The sequence below is a fragment of the Gobio gobio genome (assembly GCF_949357685.1).
Source record: "Gobio gobio genome assembly, chromosome: 5".
In the NCBI taxonomy this organism is placed as follows: Eukaryota; Metazoa; Chordata; class Actinopteri; order Cypriniformes; family Gobionidae; genus Gobio; species Gobio gobio.
The window spans coordinates 42,860,376-42,882,496 of record NC_137101.1 but is presented as its reverse complement, the minus strand read 5'-3'; the positions used below and the strand labels follow the sequence as shown (position 1 = coordinate 42,882,496).

General features: G+C 35.6%; 2 protein-coding genes across 3 annotated transcripts in view; one reads left to right on the top strand and one right to left on the bottom strand.

Moving 5' to 3' along the window:
* LOC307126546 (uncharacterized protein) overlaps window positions 1–22,121 on the bottom strand; it is a gene marked incomplete at its 5' end in the record, with an annotated part of 1,586,879 nt that overhangs the window by 197,006 nt on the left and 1,367,752 nt on the right. The gene's annotated exons all lie outside the window — the stretch shown is intronic.
* On the top strand, window positions 1,114–14,475 carry LOC307127232 (uncharacterized protein). Of its 2 annotated transcripts, XM_079818352.1 has the most exons (3): window positions 1,114–1,148; window positions 1,670–1,815; window positions 12,502–14,475. In XM_079818352.1, the coding sequence occupies exons 2-3, from the start codon at window positions 1,731–1,733 to the stop codon at window positions 13,374–13,376; spliced, it is 960 nt and encodes a 319-aa protein (XP_079674478.1). In that variant the 5' UTR covers window positions 1,114–1,148; window positions 1,670–1,730; the 3' UTR covers window positions 13,377–14,475. The 2 variants fall into 2 exon arrangements, with proteins under 2 accessions (XP_079674478.1, XP_079674479.1); XM_079818353.1 differs by lacking the exon at window positions 1,114–1,148 and having other exon boundaries at window positions 1,157–1,815.

The window sequence follows — 22,121 nt, the reverse complement described above, 5'->3', positions numbered from 1 at the left end:
TATATATATATATATATATATATATATATATATATATATATATATATATATATATATATATATTTACATACATATATATATATATTTACATACATATATATATATATATATATATATATATATATATATATATATATATATATATATATATATATATATATATATATATATATATATATATATATATATATATATAAACAGAATAACTGTTTCAAACATTGATAATAACTGAGAAATCAATTGGAATGATTTGCATCACCAAAATAAATTATATTTTAAAGTATATTGAAATACAAAACTATTATTTTAAACTGCAATAGTATTTTACAGTATTACTGTTTTTTTCTGTATTTTTGTGATCAAATAATTGCAGCCTTGATGAGCATAAGAGACTACTTTCAAAAACACAAAAAATAGTTATGTGTCCAAACTTTTGATTTTCTTATTAATTGTTCAAACTATGGATTACAGAGGATAGACATGATAAAAGACATGGAAAAAATAGGACTAACTAGGAGATGGAGTAAACAGTATAATGGACTGCAGTAGGAGTGAACTAGGAATGAAATATTTGATTTGCTTTCTGACTAAAACAGGACTAATGACAAGAATATGACGACTAAAGTTTTATGGGAAATAACTAGAACCAGAAGATGGCAGTAATGCAACATCAAGGATGCAAGCTGCCGTTAAAACCCAAAGAAGAAGAAAAAAAAGCTATTATTTCACTATTTTTTTATTTGACAACACTATAGAACGAGTCAGTCATAATGTAGAGCAAATAAACAAAGAAAAGAGAAAAAAAGTTTTTCAAGACAGGGGTATATAACTAATCAGAATAGATCACATCAAAGGAAAAGATTAAAAGAGTTACATATTTGAATTGTTTTTAAAAAAATTACATTTATGTATATCAAATTTGGTTACCAAAATAAAAAGGTTAAATATGTATATTTAGTTTTTGTGTAAATGCTCATTTTTAACTATTCCAAACAAAACGCGTTCCCAAAGTAAAGAAAAACAATGCTCTCAATAACAAATAGGGAAAAGTCTTTCCACAGAAGAATGTTTGACTTTTATTTTGGTTTGGTGGTATGACGTCATTATGCTGCGCCACGCTCGTTTTGCTGTGATTCGGCTGAAGAGAGGTAACGTTGTGTTTATAGCGTTTAAAGTGTTTAGATCGAAACAAACCCTGTTTGACCGGGTTAGACTGTGACCTAGAATGTTCTATAACTTTATGAGAGCTATGAAATGAGTTATATAATTGAATGTTACGTTTTTGTGATGAAACATTAACGAACCGTTACACTTAAAGCTTTGGAAACTCAAATCAATTGAAACAAATGCTTCGCGAAATGATTCAGTGATTCGCGGTCGAATCACCGCGTCTAATGAAAACAAACGTGTTATAAAAAAACAATAACTGTTAGATAATGTTTTCGTGAAAGTGCAGTCTATTGTTCTACTTATCATCATAAATTCTAAGTAACAGATTCCTAGTATCGTGTCCATCTATACATTGTGGTATTTTGTTCATGTTGTACTAGTTTTGAGTTTTTTTTAATGGCTTTTTGGCCATTAACTCTCACTCTGACTGACTCTCTTGAGACACACTCAGAGATTTTAGTTTGGATTTATTTTTCTTTCTGTTAATTGTCTTAAACAGGACAGATTGTACAAACACAGAAAAACTCCTGGTGAAGTGACTGAGAGACACTATTATAAAGATGGCGTTGATTAAAGTTGAGAGTGAAGACATGAAGATTGAAGAAACATTGAGAGTGAAACATGAAGAAACTGAGGAACAAACAGGTTGGTTTCATTCTCAAAGCTGAACTCAGTCTTTTGATCTTTATTAAAATGTCCAGCTCTACAGAAATTAATGTCATATGAGTGTCACATTAAATGACAAGTATTAAAGTTGCAGTGTGCAGTATTTATGAATATTTATTCTAATGCCAGAAATTCAATATAATGTACATAACTATTTTTTCAGTGGAGTATAATGTACTGTTATGTTTTTATTACCTATTTCTAATAATAATTTGTTACATTTATACAGCGCTTTTCTAGGCACTCAAAGCGCTTTACATATACATATAGATATAGTTTCTATCTACATACCATGGTTATTTTCGTAAACAAAAACTAAGACTAAAACTATTGGTCAAAAAAACATAAAAAAAATAAAAAAAATTATAATAAATAAACAAAACTAACAACAGTTACTGAAAAACGAACTGATATGACACTACATGCGTGTTAAGTGAGCAGAGGCATTGGCCCTGGTACAAATTGTTCCAGGTAATTTCGGTGGAAACGCGGCTAAAGTAGCCTAGGGGAATACCAAGAGACACGATCATATCGCACACGTTTCTACAGTAGCCCTAAACGGACAAACTGCTCTACAGAGCACTAGCTACTCTCTGCTGTCTCAGACAATGACATGTTTGTCTTGTCGGCCAGCTTCCTATGTGCCTCGAAAGGTAGGGGTGAACGTTTGCAATTCGCAACCTCACCGCTATTTTCTGCTAAAATTTACACAGTGCACCTTTAAATCAGTAAAAAATAATGCAGAAGTAGCTCTAATAACAGTGTTAAGCCCAATAATAACTACTGAATTAAATATCGTTCCTTAATAACACTTGCTTGGTCGGTTTCATCCTCAAAGCTGAACTCATTCATTTGATCCTCATCAAAATGTCCAGCTCTATAGAATTCAGGGTTTTTCTTTGAATTCTTTGGTCCCACCAAAGCCTTATTTGATGAGTTATTGTGATTTATGAGTGATGTAGAATAGATGACTGCTGCGCTTGTGACAGGGCGCATGTTATCTGAGTGACAGAGCGAACGATCAGAGAGCTCCTCCCCTGCGCGCACTCTCTGGGTCTTCAAAATAAGTACTGTCTTATCTCTCACTCATATTTCACATATTAATCCAAATCAAAAAGTCAGAAGACCGAATCCATGTTGCACATGGCGCATTCAGACACTTTTTTTCCTTGAATTTCAGCGGGGTGTGAATTGCGCTCAAACGTTGCCTCTTCTCTGACCAGCTGACATAAACCATACTTTCAATAAACGGGAAACAAATTATATCCAGTCATGAAGTGTTTTCTGTGTGTTGACAAATTTTCTCAGTAAAACGAAAAACGAGATTTAGGCTTGATTTTTCGTTTTTTGTTCAACGGTAGAAAAATGAATAAACAGTTTGAATATTCGATTTCTACACGTGGGTGGGAATTATACGCCCCTTTCTGCTGATTGGTCAGCTGAAGATCAAACTATTCCATCATCAGTTCTTCCTCAGTTCCGCACCGCAGAATAAAAGCCCTGCGCTTCTTCAGCTGTACGGATTCTTAACGCGTTTATTGCAACTACATTTCATATTTTTCACATCAAACAACCAGACTAACGAATGGCTCGACACAACCCGTACCGGGGCAAAGCCTAGACAGAGTTTTTTCGTGTAGATATAAATTCACCTCTTTGCATCAGCTGGCAGGATATATGACGGGCTGTCATAGCCTACCCTAATTAAGTAAATAATAAAAAATATATATATAAATATTTTAAACACTAATACAAAAAGGAAAGAATAATGCGTTGCAACCAGACAACCGGAGAAAAACAGAGATATTAAAATACATACTCTTTTATTTTATGATTTATGCCTTGTGTTTTATTAAAATTGATTGTAATTAATATCTCAAAAGGGTGCTTGTGCGCAGCGCAAGCTGCTCCACACTCGCACACAGGACTGCAACACAAGATTTTCATTAAAGCCTGTAATAACTTGCCATTTCAGTTTGTTTCTCAAACCCTACATTATACCTTCAGAACGCTTGGAATATATGGCACGAGTTGCATATATGGATTATGTTACAACATATTTGCATCAGCTTTTTAAAAAAGGGGCAAATGCGAGCAGGACATTTTGTGTCTGTGTTCCGAAAAAAAGAAGGTAATAAGCATAACATAATTTGGTAGTTACACAGTTCCAATAAATTGCGATGGGTTAAATAAACGTAATAAACTGCAGATAAACGCATCAGTCAGGCGCGGACATGTTTAGAAAATATGCAGCAGTTATTACTTTGAGTTTATTTCATATTGAGTAAATAAATGTCTAATGACCCCCATATAATTAGGCTATAACAGTGATTAAGCCCAAAGTTAATGTGGGCGGTATACAACACAATGTATAGTCTATAGCCTATCCTATGTATTTTGTAATAATACAGCACTTTTTATAATTGACTGTATTTGCCAGAAAAGTCGCACCAAGTGTAATTCACACAACCCCGGTCATGTTGAGAGAGAAACATGCGAACGTTGCATTGTAGTAAAATCTGCATTTTTATTATTAGCCTACATTCAGAAGTAGTGTAAAACACAGCTAAATAAAATACAACATTAACATAGGCCTAAAAAACACTATTAACATGTAGGATATGCGTATTTTACTTCCCCTGTATGACAAATCCTTAAATTAATGGTATTAAGAAAACAACAAGAATTAAAAATATAAGTAGCCATATAATAATAAATATACATAGAAGCCTATATAAAAATAGTCTATATATTGTGGCATTTATTACAAACAACATTTAGTTTAAATATCAAGCCTCAATAAAATTATTTGAATAGGAACTGTTTCGACGTTGGGCTCATCGCTCGTGCATCTTTCATTCGGTCCAAAGTTTCCATATTTGCAATGTAACATTTGGATGCTATTATACTATTCATTTTAAGAAGGCTTCGTCCAGTCCCATTCGCGTATAGGCTAAATCAGCATCTTCACATGCAGAGATATGAGTTTGGAATAACAGCAAGTACTGACTGGCACAGCCCTAATATTGTACAACAGACTAATTAAATTAAGCAGAATAACTCTTTATATGTTTGGTTTTATTTTGATAATGAACAGGCTGCGATGTCAAGTCAGCAATGCCAGAATGTAATGTTGACCAAAAATTGGTTCAGAGGCTGTATCTTGGGCAGACTTGTATCAATCAAAATGAAAGTTGGGAGGCTTCATCAACACCATGGTGTGAGGGACCATGCCAAAGTCTGGAAGAGCTGAATCTGTGCATATTGATTTTGTCCAGATTGGACAAAACATCTGTCCACCATTTTTAATCGTCATAAATTGCAATATCTTTTAAATGATTTGACACACATGCACAAAAAATTGGAACAGATTAGTGTTTCAGAGATATATTTTCAAAAATACTTTTTTCTCCAAATGTATTTCTTTCATTTCTCCTTTCATTCCTTGTATTGTGCCAATTCTGACAATGTAATTTTTTCACTTGCCATCATTTTGAAGTGAATGGGAAAAGTGTTGTTTTTTTTTTGTTTTTTTAAATACTCCTACAAATTGTCAATTTTTGCCCAAGATGATCTTTGGACTGAGCCACACAAAAATGACTATTTGCGTCCATTCTCAAGAAATACCTTACAGACTTTGAGCATGCCTGTGTTTGTTGTCTTATTTTACTTAGCTTAGCATGCTATTTTTTTAACATGTTAACCAGTGACCATTCTGTTTAATGTGGCTCTTCAGATTAACCATTGAGTGACATTAAGTTATTTTAGAATTAGGGATGCTAGCGATTAATTCATTGTTGTTAACTCGATTAAGCAAGGTCATGTGTATGCATGTTTTTCAACAGTGATGTGCGCAAAACAGACACAAGGAAAAATGAAACAATCATGCAGCATCTGAGGCGGGTTGGTGACACATTAGTTATTATTATAAAATAAGCAACTTGATTTAACTGATCAGTCACACTGATGCATTTTACAATCCTACTAGCCCTTTATTTAGACTAAAAACCCTTCTCATTCATTTGGTGAGGAGCATGGTGTTTTGAGCAGCATTTACACACCGTCATGCTGTTGGCTATATGCCACTGCAGTAGATGCATATTACAGTAATGATAAATCAATCGTTGTTTAAAGGGCGATCGATCCTGGAAATGTGCAAATTATCATGAAACATCTCTAGTTAAGATGTTAACTTTTTCCCTGCCAGCATTTTTTTTAAAGTTGCCAGCCATCGCCACTGTTTTTGACTATTTTCACAAAAGTTTCATGGCCCCCTGTTTTGTTTGATTGTATCAATATCTGAATATGCAATATATCAAAAGAGCCTCTGCTTTTAAACAAAACCCATTTTATTCTAGCTTATTGCAATCTTTTTTTTAATCAACACTTTAATATGGTTAAGTTTCATAAAAAAAAGCACCATGAACCAAAAGCTGAGAAAATCATAAGACTTGGTCCAGATTGAATTCAGAACGATGATCGAAAATACAGATGAAGTAGATAGAGTCCATCAATACCCTCAAAGCTTCAGTCTTATAGCTTGTCCTGGGTCGACATTTCATCAACATTAGGCATTTTTTATTTATATGCTGTTTAATGTTGGTCATTGCGCTATTTTACTTATGATATTGCTTGTTTCTGCATGTTCTTTGCATGTGTTTTGATCTTGTACTCTTTCAGAAGATGTGTAATAGCGCCCCCTACCGTACAACAGCAAAAACATTGGAAAACTGGAAAATTCCGTCAATGGCAAGGAAGTGTTCTACTGATTTCTGTTAGTTCTAAACCAGGTACAGATAATGTAGCACAGTAAAATTACATTTATATGAGTCCATTAGTAAGAGAACCATTGTGTGTGAGAATTTATCCCACCTGTCTGTGCAGTGAAGCTGTGGGTTTTAGTTCTTTCAAAAACAAAGATATGCTAGAACTTTTCGTTTTTGATAAATCACAGAAAAGCGTTGACAGTAAGTTTCTTACACTTCTGTAAGTCTGTGTGTGCGCAACCTGCGTTTGATACTATACATATGTGTATGTGTTAGGGTTGTGCGATTTAATATCATTAACATTATCAAGTATATCCCTCACACACACCTAGAGACTGCATGTATAAACTTGATTGAATGAGTGCACTCAATAACGCCCAACGTCTATTTGAGGGTATAGCGGGCAATTTCAGATTCAGCCCTTGATTATAAATCAATAAGTCCTTAAAGGGTAACTAAACCCTAAACCAACTTTTTTTAGTTAATGATCTGTAATACTGGGGCTTTATTAATGCTGTTCATTGATTCGAGTAAATGTTTTGACATTTGAGTATAAAGTGTTTTAATTCTATAAAATATGGTGTAAAACCGCCAAAGTGCTGCCCTCTTAAGGTTGAACGGTGGCTACTGCAGTTGAATTTTCCTATTGGACGTTGTGGTACATCGTGACGTAGGATGGTACTTCCAACGGCTCACTATCCGCGCCCCTGGCACAAGCTCACCACACCCTCAGAAATGTTTCCCCCAATCACATGATGAGAACGGCTTCACTCCAGTATGAACTGTCATGTTACATGAAGTAAACATTATGAATGAAACTCACTTGACACTTGCTTTAACATTGTATTGAAGAAAATACGGTTAAATAATGCAGTTGTCAGTACACGTCAGGCTTTTCTTACGATATTATTGCCGCCCGTCATGTGTACAGATAATTTTCATACATGAGACGCGCTTTCAAACCCTGACAAGAAAGTGATTGCCGCGGACGCAGATAGATTAGGTCAGTTCTCTTGCGCGGCTGCTTCACTAGCATCGTCGGCATCGGGAGTTAACGCAGTTTGAGTCAGCGGCTCGCATTGATAAGGCTCCGGGTCTGTGTCTACAGACAATTCACCCTCCTCCACTTCAGGTGAAGGTAGGAGAAATGACCGCTCTGTTGCAAAGCTGGCGTCACTCCAGTCATTCTCCATCTCTGCGACTCGCGAGTCAGACAGCTGTCAATCAATCCGTCACTGCGGGTCTCAGGTGCACGCCCTCCGCTCAGCCCCGCCCTCGGTTCGTCCCCTCTGTGTCCGCCGGGCTCTACCCACTTTTCCAGCATTTTTTGAAAATTGCCAGTGGGTGGAGTTAAGCTCTGAGCAGGGGTTTAGTTACCCTTTAATGAATCAGCCGTTTGAATTATTAGGTTCAATCTCAATGACTCACTCATTAACAGTGATTTGCCACCTACTGGCAGTTTAATTTAACATTTTATGTATCTTTTCATGTTTTAAATAATTTCAAATATCAATATTCAGCGTTTTATGTTTTAAAACATCAAAACATTATTTATGCAGGTTATTAATTTGCCCCCTCTGAGATCTTAAACAGTGCAAATAATGTAAATGCCACTTTTGATGCAGCCTCTGTGTTTCCTCTGCACTGCAAAGATTAATTTTGCTAATACTTATTTAATTTGTTTGGTAACAGCCCTATTGTGTCTTATTATTATAATTGCAGTTTATTCAATTTATGAAATTGACACAAAAGAGCATGCATGCAAGCATATAATTAGGTTTTAAAAAAATCTATTTATAAAGGTAAAAATCTATTTGGGTGATTCTCATGAAAACTTGGTTTTGAAAATGTCAACCATGAAAAAGTAAAAAATGCTTAAATTTACCTTTTTTCCCCCCTCTCAGACATTACAAACAAAGTCTGGAGTATTTGTAAAAATTAATTTAACACTTTTTAAAACATAATTTTGAAAATAAGTCCTAAAAAAATCTCATTACCACAACAGTCTGAAAACATCAACACTGTTAGAAAAGCTAATATATTTTCACATTTTTAAAAATGGATTGGGAATAGTCATGCACAGTTACATGAAATTCTGAAATAATATTGATTTTTAATTTAACAGTTTTTTTTTATTTTGATTAATGTCTGTCATTACCGCAACACCTTCCACAATTTACAACCAATTTTAGTTTTTTGTTATATTTTGATGAAACCTGACATATTTTCAAAATGACATGACAAACCTGAAGGAACATAATTTAATGCTGCACATGCATTTAAAATCAAAGTACTACATTTCTATTAATTAAATTAACATTTAATGAACCTCTGTTGCGGTAATGATACATAGGTATCGGAAATGAGGTTAATTATTTTGGTAATGATAATCCCTATACTAGTCTGAGATTTTGTTAAAAACTAATTTTAAAGTAGGAAAAACAGATCATATTTGCACAATCGTGCATTCAAGTTCAAAACCGTTTTATTGTGCAGTGTTTGAAAAATACATACGCCAAAAAAAGAAAGAAAGAAAAACATTAGAACTGGAATAAACAGGGCAACATAACGTGTGCCTAAAACATTTCTTTCAATGTAGATTAGTGGTTGTTTTAAAACAAAAAACAAGCTGTGGGGTGGATACCTTTCAGTGTTAGAATAAGCATGCAAAGCCATTTAATACTTTAACAAGATAAGCTAACTTAGCTTATGGTTAACCTGATAGCTGAAGAACCACATTAAAAAGAATGGCAAATAGTTAGCACGCTAACAGATTAAAAACGGCAGAAATAGAAATGTACATATCAGAAATATAGGTGAGAATTTGTTCATTATGAGTTCAAACACATTTTTATAACAAGAGGAACATAGAGAAGTACAATGCTTACCCACATGAAAAAAAAAAAAAAACACAATTTAAAAATATTGACCCAGACTGGGCAAGATCCTATGACCTTTTGATCTGGAGTCTGTCACTCATCTTAATGAGCTACTGGGAAGATGTACCTCAATTTAGAAGCTGAAGTTGTGTAGTTCAAATGCAAATTTAAGAACTCATTATTTGTATTCATAAACATTTTTCTTAAAAAGGCATGTCAACTAGAAGCTAATTTTACTCCATTTGAGGCTACAGTACCTCATGGTCTGTGTATGGTCCACACAGGACTTTAACCCAATATCATTACAAGTTGCACTACTCAGTTGACACCTAGGCTGCTAAGGAGAGCTTCATGGGTTATGTTCTCCAGCTTGGTCTGGTCATGTGACACTATTGGTTCTTTGTCCACAGGTGTTCCTTGTTTAGATATGTAGGCCCTATATAGCCCTATAGGTTACCGTTGTCTTGTGTTTAACATGGTTGCTCTGTCAATGCTGTTTAGTGAGTGCATGTCACGTTAAACCAAGGTTTGTTCATGTTTACATATGGTTTATGCTAGGATTGAGTTCCCTTTAAATAAAACTGGACTTGGGTTCCTTAACTTGCCCTTCAAAACATGCCTATTGTAAGCCCACTCAAGCTGAGAATTAGGTTCTCACACTTACTGCGCCACAAAAGGACAAGGTACCACAATAAGTATTCAAGTTTTCTGCATAATGCAAACCAAACTTCAGTATTTAAGACTATAAAAAAAGCTGCTTTAATGAAAATGTTTTGGCTGCAGGCCATTTAAATAAAAGAGATGCAGAAAGGATAAAGTTTTGAATGGGAACTTATTTGTAACAGCCAAAAATAGTAAGCTTTACACAAATGCAAGTAGCACGTTTACATTAGTAAACAGCACACAAAAAAAAAATGCCTACAGAAATGAAATTGTTACATAAATGTATGACAAAATCAAATATTTGTAGTTAAAACATATGCTTGAAATTGGCTCCTGGTATGAAAATTATATTGCTCGCAAGCTTCAAAAGGGAAAAAAGATATTCTATTTAGTTTGTGGAGTGGCTGGGATAACATCACTATCAATGGGGTGAGGAGGAGATGAGACGGCTGGGGTGTTGGTGTGTTGAGTTGTGGAGTTTTCAGAGGGAAAGTCCGCTTTCAGAAGCAACTCAAGGTCTTTTAGATCTGAACTTGGGGTAGGTGTGGGTGGTGATATTGTTTTCATTGGGGTGGCTGCCTGGTTTATGGATGGGTATGCTGGGGGATAGGTGAGCTCGGTGACATAGTCGTGGTGAAGGGTGAAACTCATAGGTTTCTCTGCAGTTTCAAGAGTGAATCAGTGATCGTGTCTGGTGTGGGGAATCTGCACTTCTGGATTGCGTGGTTTTCAATGTTGGCCAGTTTAATGATATTGGATGTGGTCTGAATTGTTCATTTCGCAGATGTGTGCACAGATATCACACTTGACTAATGGGTGTCACATCTGTCACACATCACTCTGGTACATGGGAGTGGCATATTTCGGAGACGGTGCTTTAGGGAGCAAAGGTGAAGGATATTGACTTTTGCACCAATTATCTCTGCTGAAATATTTTGTGATGTGGTCTCTTGTACTGGGAATGTGGTATCGGTGCATACTACTGAGGAAACCTCTGTGTCTTTTGTAGTGGAAAGAAATTTCTTACCCTGGTACATTCGAAATGATACACTAGTAAAATCATACCAGGAGCCAATTCCAATCATGCGTTGCAGTCTCCACAATTGCTCTGGTTTGATCAGCAATTACATATCTTTTTTCTGAAAAAGGTGTCATTTTGGAGGACATTGTGCCCCTTAATTTTAAGCTCTACGGCCTTCGCTTGTAGGTTGAGAATAAAGTAAATGCCTTGCAAAAGTATTTTGTTGCAAATTACACTATAGAATTAAGTTGTCATTGAGAAGTACATCTCAGCAGAGAAAGAGTAAAAATAGGAGTGCTGGACATGCATTGTACATAAGTTACATGCAAAGACTTCTACATGGGATCAATGTCAAAAAGTACAAATATGATTAACTTTTAGTGTTAGAGCCAGTTGAAGTAGAATATTTAAATAGTTGTCTTAATTGATAGGCTGAATAATTATTTAATAATAATAGTTATATAAATATTTATTATAAATAAATTATATATAATTTATTTATAATTATTCAGCTTATCAATTAAGACAACTACTTAAATATTCTAATTCAACTGGCTCTGGTTATCTGTGCCTTTTGAAATTAATTGAAAAAAATAAGTAAACAAGAAAATAAAAATAAAACTGATTACAAATAGAAGCACAAATAACTATTTATTATTCAATTAAAATGATAACTAAATTATAACAAAAATATTAACTATTTAAACTCCTGAAGTTTGTTTTTAGTTAACATTAATGACAGAGTGCAGTAAAATCAAACACAGCCGGACACATTGCGGTAATAGGAATTTATTATTTTTCAATTTTATTGCATTTTCTGCTGAAATTCTCATGTTGAAATCACACATTGTGCAAGGTAGAGAACAATATGGTCTTTATTCTGATGCTTTTTTATATTACTATATTACACATTTTATATTTAAAATCATCAGTGCCGTAGTGTTTTAATGGTTTCGTGAGAATCACCCATTTAAACTTTTTGGGAAAGATGATTTCTGTCTCTGTCCACGACAGTCCTAAAGCTGTCACGGTACCAGCACAATAACACACTCAGCGAAATATCGTCTAATTATCGTTATTGAGAAAATATATAATTTTTTGTCAATATCGCACACTCCTAGTATGCGTGTTATAAAATGTAGCAGCTCATTAGTTTAGAACAGTGGTTTACTTACCTGTATGATAAACTGTTTAAAATGTGCATTCACCCAATCAATATTGATTATCCAGATGGTATAAACAAACATATCTTGTGGAGCGCTCTCCGAGTATGCATTTATTTGTCATTTTGTGCCATTTAATTGGGCTTAAACTTGTATTTCTGTTTTCACCTTAGACCTGATGCCGCTGGAAGAGGACATTCAAGAACTGAATGATGTGAAGGAAGAGAAACATGATTTTATAACTGTGGAAAACTACCCTAGCTGCTCACAGACTGAAAAGACTTCCTCACGAAAAAGAACTCAAAAGAAAGGGATTAGAAGTTATCTCACCTGCTTTCAGTGTGGAAAGAGTTTCAGCCAACGTGAAAACCTTAAAGCTCACATGAGAATTCACAACGGAGAGAGCCCTTACCCTTGCCAACAGTGCGGAAAAGGTTTCCCTGGAAAAGGAAACCTTAAAGTCCATATGAGAGTTCACACTGGAGAGAAGCCTTACATCTGCCAACTTTGTGGAAAGAGTTTTGCACATCTAGGAACGCTTAATGACCACAAGAGAGGTCACACTGGAGAAACGCCTTTCACGTGTGATCAGTGTGGGAAGAGTTTCAAACGTAAATTAAACCTTCGTGGCCACATGAGGCTTCACTCGAGAGAGAACTGCTTTAAATGCCATCATTGCGGAAGGAGTTTCACAGACAGCAATCACCTTGAGTGGCATGTAATAAGTCACATTGGAGAGAAGCCTTTCATGTGCAATTACTGCGGAAGGACTTGCTCAAGTAAATCAAACCTTGACGTTCACGTGAGACTTCACACTGGAGAGAAGCCTTTCACCTGCCAACAGTGTGGAAAAGGTTTCAATGAAAAAGGAAACTTTCAAGTCCACATGAGGCTTCACACTGGAGAGAAACCTTTCATGTGTCTTCAGTGCGATATGAGTTTCACATATCGAAGAAGCCTGAAACTTCATTTGAAAGCCCATTCTGGAAATAATGTTGTGATTGGTCTACCGGTTACAGCGCGTAGAAACAAAAAACCCATTATATGAATCTCAGCTCTGGTGGCTTCCTGAAGTTCAGCGATTGTACACATTGTAAGGACAGTAACCATGGTGTTGATTTTTACCATGTCAATTTGAGCGAGAGCCTGATGATAAAACATTGGAAGAACTAGTTATTCAACCTGAACATCCATCGCAAGGAAGACTTGAGCAGGACGTTTCTCAATTTTCACCCAGTTTGTTGTACATTGAGATGTTAATGCTGATGGTGAGGAAATACAGCTGCAACAAGTGTTACTCCATCAACAAACCCATGTGTATATTTCTAATGCAGGCCGTGTCCGCCAAAGCGTTTTTTCCACGCGGCTGGCTGGCGTGTCCAATTGTTTTCAATGAGAGCGGTGCATTTTTAGAACGCCAGGAGCATAACGAGGTGCTGAACACCTATTCAACGCTGAGCACTCTGCGTTTTTTACTGGTCGCAGAGAGTTGAAGAATGTTTAACTTTGAGTAAAACGCAGCGCTCATCACGTCACTTCTTACCCAGCTGTCCAATCACAGTGGAGGAGGGGCGGGACAAATCCAACACAGACCAACCACCACATTCTGCTTGTACAACTTCAGAAGATGACAACAAGCAGCAATAACAACAACAGAACAAAATCATTTAAAACAAGAGCCAGAGCAAACATTTTACATTGTATCAGCATTTTTATATGCAGAAACCAACTATCTGTGTAATGAGATATTAGTAACACTTCCGCGGATATTTCGTGTCATAGCAAGCAAAGAGTCTCAACTGAAAAATAGGCTGCGCTGCCAAAGCGCCCTCAATCGCTCACAGCTCTGCGTTTTCATTTGGCTAAAAATGCTTTGGTAGGCACGTGGCCTTATTGCTGTGCACATGCGGGAACTGTTTTAATAACGTTTTAATCATTAACCGTATTAATAACGGTTTATACGTTAGCCCAGAACTAATGTGAATCAGAGTCCTGTACGGACGGGTGACCCGCGAATATTGCTGAAACGGATGAAAAACATCTTAACTTTGTCAGGTGCAGGTCGGGTCGGACAAGTGAGAAACACTGGTCTAAACATGGGTTTAAAACAGTCACGTGCAAAGGAATATATATATATATTTATAAAAATATATGCATGTATATTGTAGATGTGTTCCTAAAAAATATATGCATATTTTTAGGAACACATCTACAAAAATATGTCTTGCCTGTATTTCAAGTTGATAAAATAATTTCAAATCCGTATCAGTTTATTTGTGCGCGCGCCCTCCCAGGAGAATCACAACCGCGCCCGTGCGATCTGCCTGCACTGCAGTCGTCGAGATGGATCCTGAGGAGTTGAAGAAAAGAATAGCTAGTGGAGATTGTAAAGTTGTCATCAAAATTCAAGTCCAGTGTGTGGGAGAAATTTGGAGTTATCACAGATGAGGAAACCAATAATGTGAAAGGCTTTAAAGGGTTAGTTCACCCAAAAATGAAAATTCTGTCATTAATTACTCACCCTCATGTCGTTGGACACCCGTAAGACCTCCGTTCATATTCGGAACACAAATGAAGATATTTTAGTTGAAAGCTGATGGCTGAGAAAGGCTTCACACAGGCCTCCATTGGCATTCAGTACATTGACACTTCCAAGATCCATGAAAGGCACTTAAAACGTCGTTACAAAGTCCATCTCACCACAGTGGCTCTACAATAATCATACAATGCGACGACAATAGTTTTTGTGCGCAAAAAAAAATCAAAATAACACCTTTATCCAACTTGTTCTTGTCTTCCGTGTGCGCCTCCACGACGCATGCGCGAGAATATGACGTAGCGCCGGTGTTCGGGAATCGATGAAATACACACTTAAGCTCCATTTTGAGCACTACGCCGAGACCTAAAGCACGATCAATGTAGAATCCAACAGCTTAGACACGCGCGTCTTCCTCTGCTCGTAAACAAATCGCTTCTGGGTCATATGTCCGAACGCCGGATCTGCGTCATATTCTCGCGCATGCGTCGTGGAGGCGCACACGGAAGTCGAGAACAAGTTGGATAAAGGTGTTATTTTGATTTTTTTTTGCGCACAAAAACTATTGTCGTCGCATTGTATGATTATTGTAGAGCCACTGTGGTGAGATAGACTTTGTAACGACGTTTTAAGTGCCTTTCATGGATCTTGGAAGTGTCAATGTACTGAATGCCAATGGAGGCCTGTGTGAAGCCTTTCTCAGCCATCAGCTTTCAACTAAAATATCTTCATTTGTGTTCCGAATATGAACGGAGGTCTTACGGGTGTCCAACGACATGAGGGTGAGTAATTAATGACAGAATTTTCATTTTTGGGTGAACTAACCCTTTAAGGCAGGTTTTGCATGCATTTTCGTATTGGATAACCGCAAATGTGTAACTTCATCGCTGAGGAAGCACGCAGATAACTGGTAACAAACCAAGCACAGTTCTATCGAACAGTATTTTTCAAAAGGGGACCGAACTGAAGGTGCCTCGTAGAGATGATAAGGACACATAACCATGTTCTTCATGATGTAGCCTTTTGACAGCTTCGGCTGAAGTTGTCCTTGTGTTAATGGTAGTGTAATAACTTCTGTATGCTGGCAATAAACATTTTTGTAAGTGTGTCTATAATGTGATATGCTAAACGGTGTTTCGGGTGCGGGTCGGGTGTCGGTTCTATTTTAAGCGGGTCGGGTGCGGATTTTAATTAGTACTGCTGTCGGAAAATGGGTCGGATGCGGTATTAACCACTGCGGGTGCGGGTTTACAAAATTGGACCCGTGCTGGACTCTGATGTGAATGACTAATGTAACATTAAAGTTTGTAAAACAAATCTTGCTTCATCCTTTGTCTGTAATTCTTACTACTTTGAGGTAAGATCATCTGCATTAATAGACACAGTTCTAGGTAATAGTGGCACACAGCTGATTAGCATAACTGTTTCAGTAAGACATTAGTAACGCGAGTTAGCCGGTTAGCTGGAAACTTACACAATATAAAACACAAAACTACATATTTTGAACACCTGGTAGAAAACACATACATCAACTAGAGGTGTAAAGTTTGTAAACAAACTTTGAAGTTGGCTTGAGCAAAGCTGGAACATAATTATTTACTAATTTGAAGTAATTTTATGCTACACTTACAGCCACAATTATTCTTTTTTTTATCATTTTAAAATCTTCATCATAACATGTTATAGCAACAACTTATAATAATAATAATACAATTTTATTGCAAGAACAGCTAATGTGATGGACATGCGTTGTCACAGTAACATGAAGGTAATGATGAGGAAATTAAATTGCTACATGAAACACAAGGCCCTACCTGAAGTTAAAAATTGTATTAATGTATTAATGTTATTAATTGTATTAATTGATGTTATGGAATTTTTCAAAGCATTATATGTGAAGCATTTGTATCTTCTGCAATTTTAAATTTATATTTTTTGGAAATAAAAAATTAGACAATCCCTTCCAAATGGACAAAAAAAAGCATATTTGACAAGGAGGTAAACAATCAAATTAAATCGATTACGACTGTCACTATATTGAAGTGAAATATGAAACATTAAAAGTGTTGCGGTATTACAGTTATGCTCACGTGGCATGCAAGCATTTATATTTTTTTCCAGCGTTGAGCATTACAACCAATCACATACGTCTTTGTTGAGCTCATGGTGCAATAACCAATCAGATGAGTTTAGATTAGTCACAGATGAAGAAAAAACTGCGGTTTCGCGGGAGTTTTTACCGCCATGTGCTCAGCTCAGCTCAGTCAGTCTGTCAGTGCTCGACACTCCGACTGAATCCTGCCAATTTTCTCGTGGTAAAGTGCAGATACGATGTAAGTACGATGATGCTTTATAATCGTTTTGTTTTTCATGCTACTAAAATAGGCAAAAAGTAACCAATAACTGCTTCAACCTTTCTGGGAATGCTGTCTGTTAGATGTATGCATCATCTTTTTAATCAATTTTTTACATTTAATCAATAAGTTAAATCAGAGTAACAAGACTACACAATAGAGCTGATGAATTCATCAAAATTAATCTTTTCAATGCTGAGGAAATACTGAAGCATCTAAAATAGCATTGTTTAAAGCATCTCACAGGCGATTAATAATGACTTAAGTAATAGCTAATTATTTCAGGACATGAATAATGTTTTGTTTGCTAAGTTGAATACGTTTATTTTTAAAATAATTAGACATTGAAATAATACTTTAAAAGTTAAATGAAAACCGCCACTAGGTGGCATCACGTCACTTTTATTGAATGAGTCATTGAGATTTAAACGCTTCATTCAAACTGCTTATCCACCATTTACTTTATTATTATCACACTGAATTTATTGCAACACTTTATGTAAATTATATTATCAGAAAATTTTCGCGTTATGGATTATGGCTGCTATAAATTTGACCTGCCACAAGATGGCAGTGTTTTCGACACTCCTGATGCTTCGACTCTTTTCCCGAAACAATCAGAGAACAGCTCGTACGGTTTCGAAATGGATGTGTGTAATTTGTGTTTTTCGTAATTTTACTCAGACTGAAAACCTCCATTCTATAAACCCAGAGGAAAAATCTCGAGGGAACCAGACGGACGGCGTTTCTGATGTTGCGGGAAACACCGGATCAATATGTGATTGCGTAAGTAAAGTGCATGCTTCAATTTGAAATACGTTTTAAATCTCTCGATCTGGATAGGATTAATATATTATAAGGATAAGTTTAAATATATATTTTGGTTATTACTGTCATGAAACTGTGGTGGGCCAGTAAAATGATCTGATCTGAACTTCCCACCACTAACCTTACCAAAGATCCAGTGATCCATATAGATATTAACATGCAGGTCTAAATCCAGGTGATCACTTATATCAATGTTTATATATATATATATATTATGCAGAATATAAGATGATAAATATTTAGTTGATGAGTATCAATACAATATAAAGGGTATGATTTTACCCCAAAATTCAACATATTGACTAGTGGCCTAGCCAGAATTTTACAGAGACAGACACAAGCTTAGTGAATGGCAAGGAAAGTTTATAATAAAATATAGAACGGGGAAAATGTACAGTGTCTGAACAATGGCAGTAAATTTAAGACTAGATAAATAAATGGGAATAATGAACAATGGCAGTAAATTTAAGACTAGATAAATAAATAGGAACAATGAACAATGGTAGTAAATTTAAGACTAGATAAATAAATAGGAACAATGAACAATGGCAGTAAATTTAAGACTAGATAAATAAATAGGAACAATGAACAATGGTAGTAAATTTAAGACTAGATAAATAAATAGGAACAATGAACAATGGCAGTAATTTTAAAACTAGATAAATAAGTATGAACAATGGCAGCAAATTTAGGGGGTGGGGGGTACAGCATGAGGAGGTTGGGAAAGTGGACTGATGCGGGTTATTCTTTTATTCACATGTTTTACAAGAACTCTAAGGGGCAACGATTTGAGGAATTTGGCAAGGTTTCCATTAAAGAACTGTGCAGGAACTGTAAAGATGTCATCTTCACTGCTCAAGAGAGTGCAGGTATTGTCTGCTTCTTCTGCCACTCCTTGAATCTCAATTTCTTCCTCTTTCGTTTCATGCTCTGCAATCTGGAATTTAACAAAAGAAATAGCATTAGCCCAAAAAAAAAAACATTTGAAAAACATGGTAGAGCAGTGTACAGCTTTGTCATATTTATATGTAGATGGGGTAGACTCTGCATGAGATAGATAGATAGATAGATAGATAGATAGATAGATAGATAGATAGATAGATAGATAGATAGATAGATAGATAGATAGATAGATAGATTGAGAATCACAATTTTCTTGTTTCAAATAAAGATCACGATTATCCCCAGATGAGACGGCTAAACAAAATAATGTAATTTACTAGAGGTTCTGACAACGTTAATTGCTGCAGTCTATTTAAAATGTTTATGTAGTGACGAAAATATTTATGTAATGAGAAGTGCAGTATAATGAGTACCTTGACAGTTGTGTACTGTGAGGAATTTAAATTTCCTCTTCCCCGTGGCAACTGGTCACTATAAAGATGTGTGATCTCCACATTGTCTCCAATGTGAAGATCACACAGAGCTTCATCTCTCCACAGGGAGACGTCGATCAGGCTGGGCCCACACTTCAGCTTGATATTAAGAATCGGTACCTGGGAGCGAGTCATCCTCACCTTCTGCAGCTGTGAAAGTACAGAGAATTTTTAATTTTTTTTTTTTTTTTTTTTTTTTTTTTACAAATGAGCAAAATATAAATAGGGGGTTTCTGTTTTTTCTGACAGGTTCTCATTACAACATGTGTTAAAAGGTTATTTTGCTTAAAGTGCTCAGATAAGTAGAAAAAAATTATCAGAAATAGTGAAACGTGCCATTAGCAGAAAATCTATAGATACTATATTGAGTAATGGAAAAAAATTGGATGTAACCTAAAAGAAATATGCATGAGATATGTAACCCAAGCCTTTATATAGTTGGATGGATACATTTTTCTAAATTAACTTTATTATGAGTAAAGATGTATATAATCTAGTATTTGTTCCATGATTGTAATGATGTATTTACAAATATGAAGAAAAAACAATAGGTCCAGAAGAACTTTTCTAGATAAGTACACGATAAAAGGTACTTACTTTTTCCACCTGCCCCAGGAGACTTATATAGCCACGGCTTGAATATATATCCTCTTCTTCACCAGTTAATGGTGCTGAAGGCGGACACAGGGCATCTTTGGCAGCTCCCTCTGCAGCAGCTGATACCGTAAGTGGAGCCGTTCTAAATTTTAATGTGGCCGGCCCCACTTTCACATGTTGTTGGCTGTTCTTCTGTATTACGCTCACATTTTTCAAAATGTAGTTAGCCCCCTCCTCAAATTCAGGAGTTAGGCTATTTTTTTGTGTAGAAACACCTCATTGTTATCAGTGAGGGCACTGATAGTTGAGGTTAAAAATGTTGCTACTTCAATTTTAGCATTTCTGCAGGTGTGGAAAGTTTCAGCCTTATTTATTACTCTGCTTTGAATGCATTTACATACCAATCTAGCTGGGCGTGTATATGGAGTGGCCATTCTGAGGGCAAGAAGAAAGAATAGAAATATGAATTAATTTTAATTATGTAAATCATCATGCTTTCATTTTCTTTATAATGTAAAAATTATTAAAAATGCTTCATAAAATACACTTTACTGACAGAAACTCTCCCCTGAATAAATCCTGTCAGAATATACTTTGTCATTTTTTACTTTGTCAACTTTTTTCAAAATCATGAATGTAATTTAAGGGTTAAAAATGCTTCATAAAATACACTTTTCTGTCAGAAACTCTCCTGAATAAATCCTGTCAGAATATACTTTATAAGTCATTTTCTATAACTTTTTTCAAAATCATGAATGTAATTTACATGGTAAAAATGCTTCATAAAATACACTTTCCTGTCAGAAACTCAGGAGCAAGCTGGTCCAAATAAACTGAGTACTGACCATAGACTGTAAAAAAAAATAAAAAATGGACGTAGTGTCAGTGATGTTACCCATAGGATTATGGGGGTGTATTACAGAAAGATCTTACCTTTAGAATCCTATCTTATCTGTTTGGTAACCATGGCAATTTCAGTTAGGACCTTATTTAGGACAAAAGCTATTACAGAATCTTAAGTGCATATTCTTATCTTAACTGTGGATAGGAAACGAGTATTACAGAACAGAAGCATCCTAACTTGGCAAAAAATCCTGAAAGCTGTCTTAACCCCACTGGTGTCCTAACTTCATACCTCTTTGAAATCCAATAGTAAAAATCACAGTACAAAAGCCTTTTAATGCCTAGAGAATGGCATTACATTTATTAATTATACAATACCAAGAGCAGTGACGTTTTGATGGTGGAGAGACTTTAGGATGACCCAGAGAATGTGCTGACTCCCATGACATGACTTTGCAGATAGTGGACGAATTGCGATCAAAGAGGCCAATGGGCCGTCACGGAGCATTACCTGTCATTCTTCAAGTGACTAACGCCATACTTTTTTTTTTTTTTTTGTAAAAGGTGATTTTCAAAGTGAGGTCGTTTCAATAGATAAAAAAATGTCACAACCTGGCATATCTAAAATAATGACAGAAGTGGCCAGTGAAATAAGCACTTAAAAGCCTACCTACATTCATTTTCCAAGGGAAGAGCTGTTGACCATCAAAAGTGCCGAATAAAACAGGCTTTAACTTTTCAACGGAGCTTATCAATTTCAATCTCTGCCGCACTGAAATTAAAAGCACACTGTTGTTTCTCCATTTTGACTTTAGATTTTCATCAGAAGCAGTTTGTGCTTGCTTTGTTGTTTGATAACAGATCTGACAGTTGATGACCCAAACTTGATGGACCAATTTAAGATTTCCTAATTACAGATGAAATTAGATTTTATAAGATAGGATAAGAATCCTAAATCAAGTTAAGATTTGCTTCTGTAATACGAATTTGTGGAAAATCCTAAATTAATTTATATCTTAAGAGAGACCCTCATCTGATCGATTTTTGAAGGCAGTATATTTGTATCCTTCGCTGCCTTTGATATCCCACAATCCTGTGCTTTCCATTCTGTTACAGTTGAGCCTTAAAAAAAAAGATGGCGTCTGGAAGTTGCGTTTGCTGGTCAGTTTGTGTAAATGTAAACATTTTTCACTTCTGATGTCATTTCTAGCGAGAAATTACTAATGTAGTAGTTAAATATTTGTTTAGTTCTCACCTAA

Bases quoted from the DNA above. Each gene is read 5' to 3' on its own strand.
- LOC307127232 (XM_079818352.1), top strand. From the start codon at position 1,731: ATGGCGTTGATTAAAGTTGAGAGTGAAGACATGAAGATTGAAGAAACA. The intron at 1,816-12,501 runs GTTGGTTTCATT...TTTTCACCTTAG, and splicing joins AGAAACTGAGGAACAAACAG to ACCTGATGCCGCTGGAAGAG.